This window comes from Amia ocellicauda, chromosome 5 (genome assembly GCF_036373705.1).
Source record: "Amia ocellicauda isolate fAmiCal2 chromosome 5, fAmiCal2.hap1, whole genome shotgun sequence".
In the NCBI taxonomy this organism is placed as follows: domain Eukaryota; kingdom Metazoa; phylum Chordata; class Actinopteri; order Amiiformes; family Amiidae; genus Amia; species Amia ocellicauda.
This window is the reverse complement of record NC_089854.1, coordinates 5,851,242-5,871,655: the sequence shown is the minus strand read 5'-3', so window position 1 is coordinate 5,871,655 and position 20,414 is coordinate 5,851,242. Positions and strand designations below refer to the sequence as shown.

At 41.5% G+C, this 20,414-nt stretch overlaps 1 protein-coding gene across 2 annotated transcripts; it reads right to left on the bottom strand.

Moving 5' to 3' along the window:
* Positions 1-3,333: 3,333 nt before the first annotated feature.
* On the bottom strand, positions 3,334-18,660 carry wnt2bb (wingless-type MMTV integration site family, member 2Bb). 2 transcript variants are annotated; one of them, XM_066703418.1, is made up of 5 exons: positions 17,898-18,660; positions 9,785-10,011; positions 8,001-8,275; positions 7,638-7,902; positions 3,334-4,762 (listed from the first exon to the last, which is right to left on the bottom strand). In XM_066703418.1, the coding sequence occupies exons 1-5, from the start codon at positions 18,092-18,094 to the stop codon at positions 4,533-4,535; spliced, it is 1,194 nt and encodes a 397-aa protein (XP_066559515.1). In that variant the 5' UTR covers positions 18,095-18,660; the 3' UTR covers positions 3,334-4,532. The 2 variants fall into 2 exon arrangements, with proteins under 2 accessions (XP_066559515.1, XP_066559516.1); XM_066703419.1 differs by having other exon boundaries at positions 9,791-10,011; positions 17,898-18,659.
* Between the last annotated feature and the right edge of the window lie 1,754 nt (positions 18,661-20,414).

Below are 20,414 nucleotides of genomic sequence, written 5' to 3'. Positions count from 1 at the left end.
TATCAGGTCCTAGTGGTTCCTAGTACTGGAACATAAAATCGGGTGCTGACACAAGCCAAATGTTTCTAACATTTCCTTTATTACATACATATTCATAGAATATAAAGCCAGTGGCAAAATCTACATCTATTAGTAAGGCATTTAAAAAGTCTCAGACATTCAGTGAGATTCTTCAAGATCATATAAATGATGACGTTGAAAGAAAAGGCCTTACAATTCATCAACTACTGTAATTATATGGGAAAGATGACAATTAGCGTAGCTTTAATATATATACATAAGTTTCCCCTTGATTTCATTGTAGTTCATGTTGTTAACACTGTCATGATTTAATTACAGAGATCTGACAACGCCTCACACATTTATTCCCAAGTGCTTTAGAATGTCACTTTAGGTAGATCTTTATATGATGTATGCATACATTAGACAAAAAGCTCTGAAGTATCTGAGCACTGATGGCTGCGGTCTTTCAATGCGGTCATGTCTGTTCGGTGGTTTCCTTACACTGGAGCAATAACATTAGGCATTAAGTTAATTACAATAAACCCACATTCCTGTAATGGGCTGTACATTGTCTGGAAAGAATCCCAATTATCCCTCCACGCTGGGAGAAATATGTTTGTGGGCTAATCCCAAACCAATGACAGGGCTGTAAGACATTTGGAGCAAATTTATAAGGCTATTACTGCAAGATTGCATTAGTACCATGTGTGGAAATGAGAATCCAGGCAACCACTGGGAAATGTATGAATGGCTCCAAGAGTAGTCTATATCAATCTGTGTCCCACATATCCAACAAGCAAATAATGCAATAAAGGTTAAGAATGCGTCTGTGGTTTATGAGAAGAACCAAAAAAATACTTCTCTCTCTCCTCTCCGGATGAAACACAACAGGCCACGTATGTTCAATCGAGATTTTATCTCAGGCTCCAAAGAAGCAGATGCCGATGCCTCTCTCACCTTCAGTGTGCGTTAGGAATGTGCTTCAGACCGTCAGAGGTCACTCTGCAGGTTAAGACGTGATGAGCTCACCTCCTCGGGGAGACATCTCCCGTCAACGCGCATTACACGCAACGTTGTGCAGGAGAAGACGGTCCGTGGAAGAGGGATGGCTAACCGAGGGTCTGCGGACTCACAGGCACAACAGACAGCTGCCTCAGTTAAGCAATACTCCACGGTGATGCTAGCTCCCCGTGTGTTTCTGTCACCCATATTCCCATTATTCCTCGCAACCAGCTCTCTGAGATAATAGCCAACACATACTTTATTTATTTATTGTTTGATCCAGAGACAAATCTTCCCCCCTTTTTTCTTAAAGTAGATGTCAAGATTTTAAAGACACAGATGGAGTGAGAGGACTGGAAAGGAGGAATACAGTTAGATCTTTCTTTCATTGTTTACACAATTTGCTTTATGCACCTCATTAGTTTCCATCATTTTTGGTGTGGCCATCGATAAAGTGCTCTTCAGAAGATTCCCCGAGCAACCTTAGAAGTGAGGTGCACTAGAGGAGCTTTCCAAAAATGTCTGGGTTATAAATAATCTCACCTAGAACCGACAAGAATGACCAATGAGATGCGGTGAGAAATTGAAACAAAGACCGCAAAATTAAAGAACAGGAAAATAATAGTTCCACAGTCTTTCTCACAGGCTTTAGCAATAAAATATATAATTTTCTCTTCGGCTAAGATACAGGCATCATCAGTAGGTAAATATTATCAACAAGGGACAAACATAGTAGAGTGTGAATTGTTAATCTCTTTCAACTGTTCCTGAACCCACAGTTTCAAGAGTTTATTTAATAGAGTTTATTTATGCAAAGAGTTTAATATTGCAGCCATCTAGAAAATACCTGAACAGAAACTGAACAGGACTGCAAAGGAGTAGCTGCTTTGATAACACAAGTGAAGACTCTTTGGGGATAAAGACAAAACTAAACTGTGGCTCAAACTAGGCCTTTCTGTAACATGGCTTTTCAAACTTTAATATCAACCCAAGCTCAGCAATTAAAGTCATCAAGTCATTATTGGCCAGTTTTGGTTTTCGGCTAATCTTTCTGTGGTCAGCAAGAATAATTTGAATACCTTAGTTTTAGTGCATGTCAGTCTTTCTAGTTATGAAATAACCCTTATTACAATGTGGGGAAGCAATAAAAAAGCCAAACACAATGTTAGGGTATATTGTCAAAAGTGTAGAATTGAGATCAAGGGCAGTGATGTTCAGACCGTACAATGCACTAGTTAGAGCTCATCTGGATACTGTGGACAGTTCTGGGCTCCACACTTCAAGAAAGATATCGCTGCTCTAGAGGCAGTTCAGAGGAGAGCAACCAGACTTATTCCAGGTCTGAAGGGAATGTCCTACTGAGAGACTGAGGACCTGAACCTTTTCACCCTGGAACAGAGGAGACTACGTGGGGACTTGATCCAAGTCTTCAAAATCATGAAAGGCATCGACCACATCAAACCAGAGGAGCTTTTCCAGATCAACAGGGACACACACACCCGGGGACACAAATGGAAATTGGGCTTCAAGGCATTCAAGACAGAAAACAGGAGACACTTCTTTACACAGAGAGTCGTCACAATCTGAACAAACTCCCCAGCGATGTGGTAGAAGAGACAATTTGGGAACATTCAAAAACAGACTGGATAGGATCCTTGATCACTTAGTTATTAATGGACACCAAACGAGCACGATGGGGTGAATGGCCTCCTCTCGTCTGTAAACTTTCTTATGTTCTTATGTTCTTCTTATTACAAAAAAAGCTTCTGCCATGGTTTATAAGAGTAGTTTAAATCTGAGATCTCCTGCAGTTTTATATTATATCATGTTATTAGGCTATGTATAGATCTTCCTTTACATTATATGTTTTAGTTTGTTTTTAAATTACACTTGTTATGTACTGTGATAAATGCATGCATAGTGTGTCCTCATGAAAGCAGAAATTCTGAATGGACTTACAAACTAGTCAAATTGTTTTGAAAAATTCCCAAAATGCTTGTAAGATGAAAACAAGATATATTTTATAAGTGGTGATTTGTTTTTCTTTGGAAAATGTTTGCTAGGAAAATTCGTGAGGTCTCTTAATTTGTCTTGTTTCAGAAAACAGATGACTCAAAGATTAAAATGGTTTGTTACGGAGCATGTGGACCCAACCCTATAGATATGTGTGTGTGTGTGTGTGTGTGTGTGTGTGTGTGTGTGTGTGTGTGTGTGTGTGTGTGCATGTGTGTGTGTATATATACCCCCCCAATAAAATAAAAAAGCAAGTCCTTTGAAAGGAATGAACTTAATTAATCAATCAGTAAATAAATACATAGATAAAACGGGGTTCTGATGACATACTAATATTTATATTTACTTCTGTAAAATAATGAAGCAGTATACACAAGATACACAGGCAAGCTGGACAAAATAAAAGTTCACTGTCCCAATTCCCAGTCCTGGAATCGCTTTCACAGGCTGAATGCCAGCACAACTTCTAGGTTTTCCTTTGAGCAAAGTCATACGTTCAGTGACCACATCGAGTTTCTTTACATTAATTATTGTAGGCATTTGCATACATGTATACACATACACACACACACACATACACACATATATATATATGTAAGTATATCGCTCATACTTTAGCTAGTGTTCTTAGTGCAGGGTATTCTTTGTCACAGTTCTCTTCACTTCAATGTTGACCACATTTTTCCTTGCCTTTCGGAAATCAGTTAATCCAAATGCCGTGTCCATTTCTCCTCCCAGACAGAGGTCCAAACCCATCCCGAACAGCACAGATCAGGAGAATCCTGCGTTCAGAATCTATCGGTGTTCATATTGTGTCAGTGCTTTTCCACGGGCCGACACAACTCAGTCAGAAAAGTCTTGTCCTGTGTAGAAAGTCCCTTTCCTTTCTTGGCCTTAATCGTGTCAATAATAAACTGCAAACAGTGGTCACAGATTAACTCTGTGGTGGAGCCACACCAGTGGTTTTCCAAGAAAAATAAAAAGACGGTGTGTGTAAATGAGAGGAAAGAACTGCATAGGACTACTGCCAACACTTTGTTCTGAGTCTTGAAAAGCATCTTCAACACAGCACCCCTGTGGCGGGCTTTTGCACTTCTCCATATCAAGGTGAAAATAAACAAAGGCACAAACTAAACAAACATTACACTCACACCCTCTGAACAACACACACACACACGAGAGTTCACAGTTTAAGCACATATTGCAGCCCTTTGCTCCAACAGCCCTGTTTGAAACAGGACAGGTATGGGGTGGAGAGAAGTGGTTGGGTGGGGGGGTTTACTGAACATGATGTGCAAAGGGGCCAGGACTGTCTCTTGGGAAGTGTAGTTTTCTTTTAGTGCTTTTTTTTTGTGTTAATAATTAAATACAAGCCATGCAACAGGGGGAAGAGGAAGGAATGAGAGGTCTCGGGGGGAAGAGGGGGACTACAAATCCCAGAGTGCCATGGCCCAGAGTTAATCCTGAGGAGAGGGGGCGTCTGGGGGCAGGGTGGGGGGTCTGCAGGGCGGTCCTCAGGTCTGGTCGGCCCACTCAGCTCGCTTGGGCGCCTTGCAGGTGTGCACGTCCACCGTCTCCTCGCAGTCCTTGCACTCCACGGCACAGCACCACTTGAACTTGCACTCGCACTTGGTGATGCTCTTGACGCGCGTGGTGTCGTAGCCCCGGCCGCAGCACATCACCTCGCAGCCGTCCGTCCCGCTGGAGGACTTATTGCACACCCGGCCGGCCGTGCCCAGGGAGCCTAGGAGCACAGAAACAAGACGTCAGGGAAGCCACACACACACACACACCTAGAATATGATTTTACTTTTCATCTGGGAGTTCTTAACCTTTCTACTATCGTCGATTTAAAAATAAATAAATACACAAGCTGCTGGTTGAATCAAAACAATGGACTGTTGGGAGGTGGCTGAAGAAAAGTGTGAAGAATGTGAATCTGTACTGTTGCCCAGCTTCAACACACATATACCAGGGTATATTGTGACCTCATCATAATCCAGTGTAGCAAATCAGAAGGAACGTATGGTTAAGCTTAAGCATTTAAGTATTAGTATTAGAAATACCATGAGAATAATGAATCTCCAAGTCTTTCACTGGAACCATAAATGTATAGGCATAAGAAGAGAAGAGATAGTGGCCAAACCGTGATCAAAATCGAAAACGATATCATTCAACATCAATATGAGAACACCACAAACTCTCAGCTTCAGTGTCGTGGTCGGTGGCGTCCAGGGGCCACGACAAAACCGGATTCTACTTCCCCACAGCACTCGACAAACAAACAAGGGGAACAACAGAGAACAGGAGATCAGGATTTGAAAAATGAGACCTGGGCACAACCACGATATCCTTGGGCTGTGAATTCCCAGGAGAGGGAGACTAATGGAGGAGAGAATGACCTCACGAAGAAGCACTCTTATAAGCTTCTGCAAGCGCAACCCCCCCTCAGACGTTCCCCCCCAAAAACGACCTCGGTTAACTCCAAAGAATGTGTGTGGAGATCAGGACAATTGGATGACAGACACGATTAGACATTATAGGTATGCTTTGTTCTGCATTTGTTACTTGAGAAGCAATCGTTTTATCGATGCTGCATTAACAGCTCAGTGGAACGAGAGGTGATTGATCATGTAGACTAGTGACCCTGAAGCACCCAAGCATTTCCCAAGGTGTGCAGCCTGGGTTAAAGCCAACTGTCCACCAAACACAAGCTACAAACCCAGTACTTGATGGAAGATTGTATCAAGTGAAAACCTTTTGCAAACGTTATTAAACAACAGACAAATGAACAACAGTGTTTTAGTTCATCATGGTATCCTGTCATTGGAGAGGGCAATAACAGACAAAGCCTCTAAGATTGTAAAACAGTTACAATGAAACCGATATTAATCCGTTGTTGTCTGCAGGTTAGGTAGCTGGTCTCAATGCCCCTCCTGTGGCTCCCGTGGGGGACCTTGCCTGTCGCTGGAGGGGGAATGGCTGCCGTGTGGGAGAGTGACGGGGCTTAACCAGGCGAGGAGACACCACCTGGCCCCGAGCAAAGAGCAGCCTCCTTACAGAGACATGTTAATAGGGGGCAGGTGTGAGAATTCAGTGAGGTAATGCAGGGGGGGTCACTGCTGGATGGAAAAAAAAAACACACAGCAGAGACACCTTGAAACATCTATTTTAATGCTATAACCCTTCTTTCCTCATCTTCTTCGTTTTCATGTCTTATTTTGGAACATGCTACATGTTTGGTTCCCCAAGGTTTCAATTCTTCAGTGCAGATAATGTAACTACTTTAACCACAAACTGCCAATTTTCCCCCATGTTTTCAGCTGCTAATACTGTACTGTATCGCTTTGTGGTAACTGGTTGTGCTGGAGATTTTGATCAAGAGCCTACAGGTACGGTCTCCTCTTGATTCTGACTTTCATGTCATCATCTGCCCATAAGAACAGCAATGCCTCAACAGCAGACTTACAGTATGGCATAGAAAACAGCAGGGATGTGTTTAATGTTCAATTGTTTACTTGGATTATTCAAGTCACCTTTGAATTTAAAAGCCTGTACCTAACACAACTATTATTTGCAGCATTAGTATGGCTATACTTCTGCAGGGTTGTTTCAAACGTGCTCAGACATGCCATAGTCCAAACTCTATGACACTTCGTCAAAGCATGCTTAGTAAAAGATGTATAGGATTGACTAGTATTGCTTGAGTAAGATGCGCTGAAAAACTATTTAGACCATTGACCGATTTGGGTTGCGACCAAAAAAGAAAGAACACTGATCATTTTCTGGAGTTCTAGAATTTGGACGATTTGTTTATGTCTCATTAAGAACCATCAAAAATTCAAAATGTTTGCACCCTGTCAGTTAGCTTCTTTTCAGTCCTCTGCTTGGGGATACAGGAGGGCAAACCTTAGCCACAGTCTAGTTGTTGAGCGATTGCATATGTGTGTGGCAAACTCTTTCTTCACACTGCAGGCCTGGCTGAGTCTACAGTGCACGGCCATACACCTCTCGATGGAATTAACGGCCGACAGGAGGTCAAATAATTATAAACCATCCCTAAGCCGGCCAGGATTGCAGGCCCATGGGGCATGCAGGTTGGCTTCCCAGGGATTTGATGTGTGTAGGCCCATGCTTTATTCACCTGAAGCTTAATTGACTCACTAGTCTTCCGTGAAAGCACAGGCTAAGGCTAACAAGGCTCGTGATGATTCATGCACCATTTTAAAGCTTCCACAATACTAACACTGTGGAGAACATATCTGTACTTCTCATTTTTCATGTGAGGTCCTGCACGGTTAGATTCTCTTTTTGTTGCGTTGAGTTCTTCTTGCTGGTAGAGATAGTTTGCTCCGTCTTTTCCATTTCTTTGTATGGATGTAAGATCACCAACTCCATTGTCCCATGTGTTTTCTCTGTCATACCCACTGGCTGCGGAGCCATTTCTACCTTCCCGTGCTCCCATTTTTGGGTGGAAAAATGTATATCAGTCAAACATGACACCAACATCGGGTTTTGGAAAACGAATTTTTCATTGGTGGATGGGTAATTTTATTTATTCATTTATTATGTGACTCTCCAAATTTTGGCAGCAAACACTCAAGTGGGCTGTGACCTACCTGCAGCTTTGTCCATGAGGCAGTAGTCCGGAGAGTTCTCGAAGTACACCAGGTCGTTCTTAGTGGCCTTCCTGAAGTTCTTGTTGGCCACCGTGAAGCCTGTCCCATCCTGGTTCATGGTGACCTGGATGGCACCATTATACTTCTTGCGGAGGAAGTCTCCCGTCTTCCGGAAGTCTGACATGGCCGACCAACAAGTCCTTAATGTACAGGAGCCGCTCACCCCATGACACTTACACTCCAGCTTCATGAAGCGCTTCACCGCCTGTGGACAGGAGGGCGGAGTGGGGTTATAACAGCTCTGTTTGAGAAGAAGGACTATAGAAACATCAGCATATCCCCCCTGAGATTTTAGTGCCTTACCGCCCTGCCACAGCGATTGTTGTGCAGGTTCATGAGAGCGCGGGCGTCCTTGACCTTCTTCTCCTTGGCATCCACAAAGTCCTTGGCAAACCTGATGCCGTAGCTGATGTTGTCACTGCAGCCGCCCCAGTCGAAGTCCCCCGTGCCGTCGCTCTCCTGGCCCCGCCGGTGATCGCAGTTGCAGGTCTTGAGCTCCCCCTGGCTGCAGGCCCTGGTGATGGCATAGACCACGCCGGCGGAGGAGATGGCGTAGACGAACGCGGCTTCGCGGCTGCCTGCGGGACACAGACCACGAGCAAACAGTGAGAGGGAGGCATGCACCAGAGCACCGGGAGAAATACATAGCCTCCTCAGTTACATTTTTTTTTAAAAGGACAATTCATATTAAGAGCTTTTCAGACAAAGACCCATCAAAAACAGTGGAGATATCAGTGGTATAAATATTAGATTTCTCCTTGAGATTCTGCATCATCTCTTAGCAGACACTGATGTCTTGATGCTTCCTTTTTGTGCCCTGTGTTTTGTCTTTGATGTGACCTCCATGCGAAGGCTACTCATGTAAAATGGCAGGTCTTGACAACTTCAAGCACACAAGACACAGATCCGTTATTGAAAGTGGTCAGTTTTCCCGCTTCTTTATATTTGGGCTGTTTTTACACCTTTTTATAAAAACAAAATGATGGACAATATTTAATGAATGAAGTCTCGACTGTGAAGCTTGTTTTTCTTCCACTAACCACGATAAACATTTAAATCACAACTGTGCCGGAAAAATCTCCTATTTCTATATAAAAATCACCTGTGTTTCCAGTGATAGCTGCCTATGTTAGTCCAAATGAAGAGATTGAGATTATTAGGCCTCTCTTGACTCGTTCCATTCTGTGTCATAAACAGAATTACAATGCTGCGCATATGTTCTAGAGTCAGCATTTGTCTCTGTGCCAGAAACATCCTTCCAAATATTTACATCTCCAATTACTGTTTATATATCACCCGCATTGAGATATCTTCTTCTCTGCTACCCGTTTTCAGACTCCAGCTACTCTCGGGCGATGAGTTACTGGCCTGCAGAACGCCTGCAGAGCATTACTCAACCAAACAATGCCCATAAGGCAAATAAAGTGGCAACAATCATATTTTATGTTTTTTAGGAATGAAACCCATTTCACAGAAACAATTTTGTAGACAAAATAAATTTTCCACTCTTTAAACTGCTATCTTGTGTTACTTGGCAAAAATGATGAACTCGGTGCCGATGGGAGAAGGCACTCATAAAGGAACATACAATATCACCCCCCCCCGATGAAAAGGAGAAATCTTTTTGACAAATGGGCCTTGTCTTGCTCGGTTTTGGTTATATCAGCCTTAAAACTGTGATGACAGCAGTAATACGTCTCTCGCTCTCAGTGTGTATCACCAACGCACACAACACCATTGTTTTCCATTAGCGACTGTAAACATCTAAGGGAATCTGTTTATGTGTCAGCATGTGTCAGTAACAGCTGGCAGTCTTTTGACAGGGGAGGCACATGCTACTTTAGAAGGATTTACGAACACTGTTTTGGGAAAAAACACGACACGGATATGATGCATTTCTCCAGTTTAGAAACAAGAGTCCAAGCAGAGATATGACTGGTTTGGATGTCTTGCTCTCTTACACACGGACCCCATCCCCATGCAAGCTACAGATAATTGAAAACCATCGCTTTAGGTAGTCCATCTGCCCAAAGACTCAATATTAAAATCAGAACGCTGTATAAAATAAGAATATAAAATCTACACACACTTACTGCGCAGCATGACCCGCCCGAAGACCGTGTGGTCGCGGTCCAGCGTGCTGCAGTTCCAGCGGTGATGGCGGAACTGGTGCTGGCACTCCTTGATCCACTCCTTGGCGCCGTCGCCAATGGACTGCATGATGTCCGGGTGCCTCTGACACAGCTGCCTCTGCTTGTTCACCAGCCCTGGGATGTTGTCGCAGATGACTCGCGCCCCCAGTGCGCCGATGTACCTAGAAGAGGTTGACAGACAGGTCCCCGTTACTGGAATATACCCCCAGGCATTGCTGGAGAGGTTGGGACAAGAATGTCTCAACCAATGAATCGGGCGGGAATATGACGTGCAGGGGGAATGTGTAGTTAACAATTAAATTGCACAGAGCGACAAATCAAACCCCAGTACCAGGATAACCGTGGCTATGGAAACTGCGGTGAAGCCCAACCCATCACTATGGGAGCAGAAAATGAAATAGATCAACCTTGAGGAAAGTAAAAGGTTTGTATTGCCAGTTACAGTCCTGATACAGGAGAGACAGAGGGAACTGAACCTTTTCACCCTGGAACAAAGGAGACTACGTGGGGACTTGACTCAAGTCTTCAAAATCATGAAAGGCATCGACAACATCAAACCAGAGGAGCTTTTCCAGATCAGCAGGGACACACGCACCCGGGGACACAAATGGAAATTGGACTTCAAGGCATTCAAGACAGAAAACAGGAAACACTTCTTTACACAGAGAGGCATCACAATCTGAACAAACTCCCCAGCGATGTGGCTGAAGAGACAATTTGGGAAATTGTCAAAAATAGACTGGATAGGATCCTTGGATCACTTAGTTATTAATGGACACCAAATGAGCACGATGGGGTGAATGGCCTCCTATTGTTTGTCAACTTTCTTATGTTTCTTTTGCCCTTCATCCTACCATGTTCTGGCAGAACTTCCAACAGGACCGATGACGTTGGGTTTCTCCTGAAGCCTTCTCTGTAGCCATGTCTCGCTCATGGTTTAGAAATGCTAAAACACTGACACTAAACACCAAACAAATTAATTGGGGATATTAGACTATTACACAGGGGTGATTACTAATGCAAATCACATGTGCGTTTATCTTTCTGTTTGAGTTGTTGCATTGCAAAAAACAGCCGCATAATTGTATAAATAATAATAAAAAGGCATCTCAGTGCTAAGTATAGAAATGGACAAGGATTTTTGGAGGCATCCTCAAATACATGCACTGTCTCCTTTTCACACTGGTAATCCATAGCACAAATAGTAGAAGTGGATGGCCTTGAGTTTTCTGACAGTCTGTGTATGTTACATTCTCTCCCAAGGCGAGATGCCGAAATTGGGGTATTTAAGATATAAAAGGAACTTTATATCCAGAAATAAATGGTAATCCTCCAATTTGAGTTAAGCCTTATATCTGACCAATCTCGAGATGGCTCTCCCACTTCCCATGTAGAAATCCAAATGCAAGTCTAAGCAGGGCAGGGAGGTGGCAAAGCCGAGTGTTTGTTTAGGCTTCGCACTGTTTTTACGCCCCCATCTCGGAGTTGAGACTGTGCAGACCCAGGCCCGGAGATTTCTCCCGAAAGGCCCCTGCAGGCAGAAGCACGCCCCTGTTGCCTGTCGCCGCATGTTCCCAAGCCTCTTCCACACTTTGAGAGAAAGAGGGAGGGAGGGAAGAAACGTTCCCAACAGGGAGCCCTCGCCCATGTGGGGATTGGGCCCTGGGGTTTTACAGCAGGTATAAATCACTGGCCGGAGAGTGAAAGGTATGAAATAACAAGCAGTAAGAGCCTGGCTATTTACAAGGTGTTAATTTTCATTAAATTCGGGGGTGCAGTGTGATCACTTAAAGCAGAAGGATGGGGGTCGTCCAGTTATAAACCTTGAATGCCAGGAAAAAAGTCCTTTGAAAAAAAGACATTGATGTCTGTAATTTGATCGATTTGATAGATAATAATAATCATTTAAAAACAACCCACTGGTATAAAGATCGAGTTCATTTGGATCTCACTTGGTTGCACCTATGCACTGTTGTTGTGTATTTATGTGTATATATGTTTCTACACACATACATACACCACAACACTGCGTATATATGTACGTATTTACTGAAAAACGCTGCTGTCTGTCTAAAGCCACTTCACACTGGGATCTGAAAAAGCACCTGCAGGAGTCAGGTACCAGCAGAGTAGCGTACAAACATCAGGACTCTTCACACACAGCTGAGGGTAACAGCTGACAGACACACACCTGCTGCACTGAACTACACATCTGATGTTGTGAGTGGGCATGTGGTGGATATTAGTTAAACATCAAAACGATGAAGATAGAATGACGGGGATGTAAACTGACATTTGTTTTCCCTCGAAGACCCCCAACTTGCTCTTTAAGCCATGAGGAATTTTGTTTGGGAAGAAACAACATGGTCAGTTTGCGTTTTAACAGAACTAATGTAATTCAGTCATGCTTAACAACTACATGTTGTATGAAAGGCTTGACACATGTCTTCACAGTTTACAAACATCCCTCGTAGCTGGAATGTGGTCCGCAGTATAGCCAGCCTGGGCCTTGCTTCAGTTCGTGTCACGATTGCGCAAGATTGAGGTTCAATTATTCTATCATGGAGGATAAAACATCCCTGTTAAACAGATATCTGGGGCCTCAGTACCAGGTGAGTACAGTACTAAGAAAGAGAAGAACCCATATATTGTTGGTGTTCAAAGCTTTGTGCTTCACTCCCCATTTTCTGAACAATTTGCAGGTGCTAGAGAGAGAGAGAGAGAGAGACACCAACCTTTAAAATCCAGTATTGGATTCAGATTAGGGTGTATTAGGAGATTTTTGGGACAATTAAATTTCTCGACCCCCCTAAAGACATATACGAGGGACTTTGATTTGGAACTGAAGGATAAACTTAAAACAAATTATTGTCTGTTAGGATTATTAATGAATTTAAACCAAAAGTAAAACACTTCCCTCTGAAAGGGGATCTTTTTATTCAGGTGCTTTCTGGCTCTGAAGGAATTAAAGCTGTCTGCATCTTTCCATGGAGTACAGCCAGAGCAACAAGAGAAGTACCAATTCACACATTTCAAGGAAAAGATGCATTCTTTTTATTTCCTAACCTATTTGACTAGGCTGTTTTCCTCCCTTTCCTGCTTCTTCGTTGTATACATTGTACTTTCTGACACAATTGCTGTGTACGTAACAGAAATGTCCAAATTTGGAAACTAATAAAAAATACCAAGCATGAAATATTCAGCTGCTGGTACCTTAATACAAGTTCCTGCAGCTTGTGAAGCCTGGATGAAACAACTACACAACATGAGCCTTAAGTCCATGAAACACAATAAGTAGCAGAACCAACACAATTTCTAAGAAGAAGGAATAGTTTATGGAGTGAAGTATCAACAAATGGTGGATTGCATACGCAGCTGCCTTGGGGCTGATTGATGGGTTTTGATCATGTGATTCGTCAGGACAAAATCAAACAGATCGCTTGTGAGGGGAATTTATTAAGCCTGCACTAAAGCACCTCACCTGCCTCTTCCAATACATTGGATTGATTGCTGCAAATCCCTGCACCGCCCCAACGGTCTCGGCAAACATAAATTCACGGAGTCACACTGATCGGGACTTCACATTGCTTCTCCAGACTTATTCATCAGTGGCGAACGAGGTTTTTAGCATGGCTGGCTTCCAAGAGGGCATGATTTAAGCTAGAGGCTTGAAACTGTGCCACAGCTAAACTGCCAGTTATTCGGGATTGAGTTACTCATATTAGCTAATAGCGAGTAATACAGTAGCTTGAAATCTTTTGGGGGGGGGCATTTACGTTTGTTAAGTACTCATTAATATGATGGATGGAGGTGTCGATGAATGAAGTGCTTTATTATTATTTTTCTCTCCTCACCAACATCAAGATCTGCCCTTTGAGTGATTAACACAGCCAGTTCGGGTCCCATTTTTAGATGGAGGTATGCATAAGGTAACCCAAAGTAAATATTATCATGGTGTGCACCTTCCAAACATGGCTTATTTATCGACAAAGTGCGGAGGCTCTCGTGAAGCTTTTAGTTATTTCCCAGTTTGGATGAACTAGCATGAGGTAATTTTGTAAAATATACTAAATGTACGTCAGAGAACCAACCATGAAAACCAATCCATCACCCAGGGTCTGCCTACTTTAAGTAGAGCGGTGACTTCCCTTTGGGGTTGTAATTTGTGCTCACCTAGTATACAGTATGCTTTGCTGGGGTACAATGAGCCTCTTGATTTCATTGGAGGGCTGAACAAAGGGAACAGTGTATTTAAGCACCCTTCGGTAGCCAGTGTATTAAAGTTGCATGACAGTCAGGGCTGGCCTTCAGAAATAATTAAAGCGGACCCTGTAATTGTGTGGATGCCCATGTCTGCAACACAACCACAACCATCAAGACTCGACACAGTTCAGTTCAATCTGGAAGAGCCAACTGTTGCCGTAACCATGCAGCGCCTACTTGCTTTGGATCATGTCCACTACTAATGGGTTACCATCCATCAAGGCAAACTCTTGTGGTGTGTATTGCAGCTTGATAAAAGGCTACACTGAGACATGATGGATCCACCCAAATCACTAGTGGTCAGAAAGGGACAAAAACTATACATTTATGCACAGAGGGTCCAAGCACAAATAAAGGTATCAGAAAGAATCCCTAAGTACCCCATGAAATGTAACATAACTTGTAAGAATCACGTTGGCCATTATGTACACCCATGCAGTGGCACCTAAACGTATCTGCATATTTATATAAAATAATGACTTGAGTTACTGTATTTCAATGCATGGCTTAAACCAATATACAAAACAATGCTGTTCTTGAAATAGATAAAAGAGATGTTTTTTTTTTTTTTTAAAGGTTTAAGAAAGGACAGTTTCAAAACTTTTATTTATTTCATGCAGCTCAGTTATTTTATTTTTTAAACACACCTTCCAATGGAATCAATATATTATTATGATGTTGTTTTCTGTCAATCACAAGGTTACATTTCTATGATTCGTTTTTTAATTATTGGAAGACTGGCTGGTGAGAAAAACATCCTCCATTAACATCCACAGACAGCTCTTTCAACTGAGTGATGGATCTCAAAATGTCTCACAACCAAACTCCACCTGAAGCAGCTATTCCACAGCTCAGTCTGCTGCAGCCTTTCTATCCCAGCATACGGCAACATGTCTCTCAGCATTTTACACAGACTTGAAGCCGTGCCAGCCCTGAGCTGATTTCTTATAAGGTTTATTGATCTGCCAATCACCACCTCCCTGGGCATCATGCCTACTGGAGAAATATCAAGACTCAACATCTCCGGGAGGAGTGACCTAGAATAACAAGAACTGCATCCTGCTGTGAGGAGCATTGGATATTAAGACATTATCCATTAAACAGCAGGCTGCTACACTAGCATGGCTGCACACTTATCCATTAAATAATAATATGCTCTATCCAGGCGTTTGACGATACTTTACAAATGCAGCTTCTCAACTGGCAGCATTACAGCAAAGAGCGCTACAGTAAATTCTGTCTGTAGGAAATAATGATTGCATCTTTGTATCACTTAGTGTGGATTTGCAACTCCAGCCAAGATGTAGGTCTCCTTCGCTTTGTTAGGGAACTGAACATTGTTTAAAGTGATTTGCAGTGTGTCTTAAGGTTTCTTTTTTCTCTGGTGGAAGTGTCAATTGGTCGACACACTTGTCTGTAGGATTTAGATGTATTAGGGAGTCTGAATGTATGAGTCTTTGATGGATTGACAGCCTCTTGCCTGGAGGTGATTCCCACTACTAGTTCCATCTCCACTGATTTGTGTGGAAAGTGGCAACTGGTATGGATGGCAATTAATATTGATCATAAACCCCAGAAACACACATAACACTGGGACATAAGCCCTGGCTCCTGACACACACTGGTAAAAACAAATGGCACAATAAAAGGAAAAGATGGTGGGGAAACAAACTCGAGGAGACAATTAGAACAGAAGAAAGATAAAGTGTCTTAAACTAACAAGTTAAAACAATAAAGTTTGAAACCTGTAAACACTGCAGTTGCAGTGAACGCTGCATATGTAACATTTTTCCAAAAGCAAACAAACAAGCAAACAACAAAAACAAACAAACAAAAACATACAACATAGACGGCTTACAAAACATGAACAATGTTTCTATAAATGTAACTTGTTGAGGATAACAGAAACATTATCATAATATATCATAACAGCAATACATTCACAACAGTTATAACGTAATATTTGCTAATAATTGGCGAGCTTTCCTGTGCAAACGCTCTCTAACTTTTAAAATAGTGAATACAAACCTCAACATGAAAAACTATTAGTTGAATTAAAACCAACTAGGCTACCTGTTTAAACTGAATTAAACCCTGGAGGCAGATCAATGACACTGTTGTATTTAAACTAGTTTTAGAGCAGTCTATCCTGAAGTCCTGTGGTGAACCACCACTCTGAGATGGGAATTGATGTGGATTGACAGATACAATATTCATGTTCTTATACAATTACAATTATGCAAAGGTTAATAAAGTCAATCATCAGTTTAATGGTCCAGTGATGTCCAATTGCACAAGAGTTCAGAGAAAGTTGCATGCAGTACATTATTATTATTATTATTATTATTATTTTTTTTTTTTACAACTTCATCCGTTATGCTCCCCTTTTTTCAACAAAAACAGCAGCTTGACCGATATAAAAATGTGCATTCTTTTTTAATCAATAACCTAAAACCTAATAATGAATTAAAATACTTCTAAACTGTGGAAAGGCTAAATATAAAATACATTTTTATATAATGCGTGAATTGACAGGTCAGAAAATATGATTGATATGCCTAATTAGTAGGTTCGATTTCCCTTGAAGGAAAATATAGACATAGTTCATTCATGTAATCGCTATTGATCAATGTAAAGCATTTCATTCACTGAAAATGTTTTTTCATCTCAAGAAAGACAGGAATTTGAAGAACCTGCGATACAGAACAGGTGTAAACCACCTGAAAGCTGTACTATGGGATAACCTTATTCAAATTAGATGTGTCAAAGCTTTTAATAATAATAATAATAATAATAATAATAATAATAATAATAATAATAATAATAATAATAATGAGAAGAACATGTTAAACCGAATTAATTGCTGTCTAATTATATTAATTTTGTAACAATATAAGTGTTGTCAGAAAAAAACATATGGAGATTTGATTTATATTTACATGATTTAATGGACTAGTGTCAATGATGGCTACTAACACATATCTTCATTTCTGTTGATTATTCTTATATAAGAAATTCGGGGAAATATGTATACCTAATTGGCAGCTATTAAAACAAGCATTTAAGTTATATACATGCAAACACAAAAAAGCTAATTTATAAACTTAATAAACATCTGTATAAACCAATGCTATGAACTTTGACAGAAGTACAAATGCGACAATTGCAGTTAGTAATGTAAAAAGAATCCGCGTTATCTTGAGACATTAATTATTTTTCTGCTTCTTAGCTCTGCATTGTTAGGAAGTAAAACACATCTTAGCATGAGATCGAGACATGCATTTGTGCACAATCCTGTGGCTGTGGGCTACTGTAGTTCAAATTACATTTAAATGAGAAAGGAACCAAAAAGGGGAAATAAGAAAAGAAAAGATGAAAAGCAATCGCAATGAAAAAGGGGATAAGGACAAAATAAGTATTTAAGAGGTGAGTTCATTTAACTCCTGTAATGAAACGCCGTTGTCATGCTGGGGGATTTAACAGCTTTAATCCCATCAAAAAGCACCTAGCCGAGTTAAAACAAGACGCAAAATGGGCAAGATGGGGACGTGGGAGAATATATGGATGTGTGAGTGTGAGTCTGTGTCTCTCTTTCTCTGTGTGTGTGTGTGATTGTGTGAGTGAAAGAGTGTGCGTTTATGTAGTGAGTGTCTGTCTGTATCTCCGTATGTGTGATTGTGTGTCTGAGTGTGTGTGTGTGTGTGTGTGTGTGTGTGTGTGTGTGTGTGTGTGTGTGTGTCTGTGTGTGTGTGTGTGTGTGTGAGAGAGAGTGGAAAATACTCACCACCATGAAGAATCCACTCTGGGCGTGAGCACAAGCAGGAGTAAAATAAAGGCAAAGTATAGCCTAGAGGTGGCATTTGAGCCCTCTGGTGAAGGTCCCCCGGTTCTGGACAGATGTCTTAATCCCGGGCCTCCTGTAGCTGAAGAGGGTTTCCCATGGATCCGGGCAGAACCATGAACTCTGCTTAAACCAAACATACCGACTTCTCTTTTTATCCCCGTACAATGACGCCCGGTCCGGAGGCGCAACTTCCTTGGTCCAATGCTTTCAGCGCTGGTAACATCTCACAAAGAGGTTCAGGTGAACAAAATCCATGTTCTGTGTTGGGAATATGGATATTGTTCAAAATACAACACTTCTGATCATTGTTTAGTTTGTCAATCACATATCAATATAGATATGTATCCATCTATATCAAATACAAACAAATCCAGCAGTTGTCAAATCTGCAAAAGACGCATTGTGGATAATCCAAACCAGAAGGCTGCTGCGATGGGATTTTCTCAGGACTGGCACCCAGTACAACGCGTCTCAATGAAGTTCAGTCTCTTCTTCGAGGCTCCCCCATCCCCAGGCCAGATAAATAAGTTATTTCTCTTCTAGCTAACCTTGCTCCTTGGGACGAAGAGAGAAGCACCACCAAACGCCGTCTTCTTAATCCTTTTCTTTTCTCCACTGAGGTATTCCTCCTATCCTCTCCCGATTATCCCCCCAGAGAGTGAGATCAACTGCAACGTTTGAACTGAAGAAACTGTACAACTAAAAGGGGGGGAGGAAAAAAAATGTTGACAGCTCTTTTGGCTCTGTCTTCTCATTGGACAGAGCCGGTGGGGGGGAAGGAGCGATGCCTTTGGGCTGTGAGGGGGATGCGCTGGACTCCTACTCCTCCTCCCCAGCTGAACCGCAGAGGGGTCGCAGGGATAAGGGGAGATACCCAGCCACCTGTCAAACAGTACATGACAGGCAGGTGTCAGTGAGGAAGGACAGCATTTTAAAACCTCCGATACAGGTAAAGAGTTTGATACGACAGGAAAAGAAATGCAAGCATGAGTGCTGGAATGAAAAGAAGTCGTGGATACTCAGCTAGTACTCAAGAACAATAGCTATAATGAGGCAAAACAGCTTAAAGTGCAATAGCATTACAAATCATCAGTGTCCAAACGAAAAACTACAAGACTGCATCATTTTAGTTAAAGACTTTAGCGATTCAATGCTTAGGATGCGCGCTATTTGGTGAACACTAATTGTTATGATATAAACTTCCATTATTGAGCCCATTAAATGCCCATTTTGCATTAAAAAAAGTACTTAAAATTAGTTTTGTTATAAATCTGTTAAATAATGTCCAAACGTCGGCACAAGACTATTGCATTGTACTACATACTAAAACCCGACTCGAGGGAAATAGTTTCCAGTCGAGCAAAAGACAAACAATAAAATACAATGCTTTTTAATACTTTTCTGTGATTTCCTCAATGTCTATCTGTTTCTAATACCCTTCCGATCGTGATCAGGAGTCTGTTTCATATATATTTTGGGCACATTTTCATTATGCGCTAAACAACCGCACATATACATTGATTTACTGTTATTTTCAATGAATCCGACATAAGTGGCGCTGTCAGCAAACGCAACAGGTGGTGAGAGAGAAAATAATCGCCGCCTGTAAAGAGAAACAAATGTACCTTGGAGGTGTTGGTATATATTTTTGATTACAGAAATGAAATCTGTTAAATATGGTTTACATCACAATGATTGGCACGCAATCAAATACATATAATGCAAAAGGAATCCTGCTGTCAAGTTTGAAATACTAGCCAGATTAATGGGAATTACTCGGACTATATTACTGGCCTTTCAGTTTGCTTGACTGTTGGCTGCAGATCACATGCAGTCAGCACAACACAAAGCATATAACAGAGAACGCATAACCACACTTAAACGTGCTGTGCAAACTCCCCTGTGAATCCCTAGATAGAGAATACAGGCCTGTTCATCATTTCACATTTCATCAAATATTTGTGTTTTTTCCAGATAAAAGTGATGCTTAAAACAATATTTAGAAATGATCAATTTTGTATGTTTTAACATGAGTGAGAAGTGTACATCTTTGGGTAACATGCTTGCATTAACATTAATATTGGTTTATTTCAATTCATAGAGGTTCATGTATGCTTTCTTGTAGAAATGTTATATTCTCATTTGGACTGAACAGTAATACAAGAGATGTTGCTTTGATTAATAAAATAAAATAATCAGTCCAGTCTGAGGGCATGCAGGAAGTGACCCGACTGCACAGGTATTTAAGATGGGTGGCACTTTGGAAAATACCTATTGTCTAAACATTCAAAGGACTGGTTTATCCAAGCAAACTACTTGCCACAAACATCCAGCTCAACCGAGTGCAATAGAAAAAAAAAATCCTGATTCCCTTTGGCCTAATCTTGAGAGGCAGGCCTTCAATCTGAGAATGATTTATGAGAGCAGATTTCTCTGGCTAGCCAAGCCTAGGATTGG

Excerpts from the sequence above, each read along its gene's own strand:
- wnt2bb (XM_066703418.1), bottom strand. The coding sequence starts at position 18,094 with ATGTTTGGTTTAAGCAGAGTTCATGGTTCTGCCCGGATCCATGGGAAA. Across the intron at positions 10,012-17,897 it reads AGAGTGGATTCTTCATGGTG|GTACATCGGCGCACTGGGGG; the intron begins GTGAGTATTTTC and ends AACCTCTTCTAG. Across the intron at positions 7,903-8,000 it reads ACAATCGCTGTGGCAGGGCG|GCGGTGAAGCGCTTCATGAA; the intron begins GTAAGGCACTAA and ends TCCTGTCCACAG.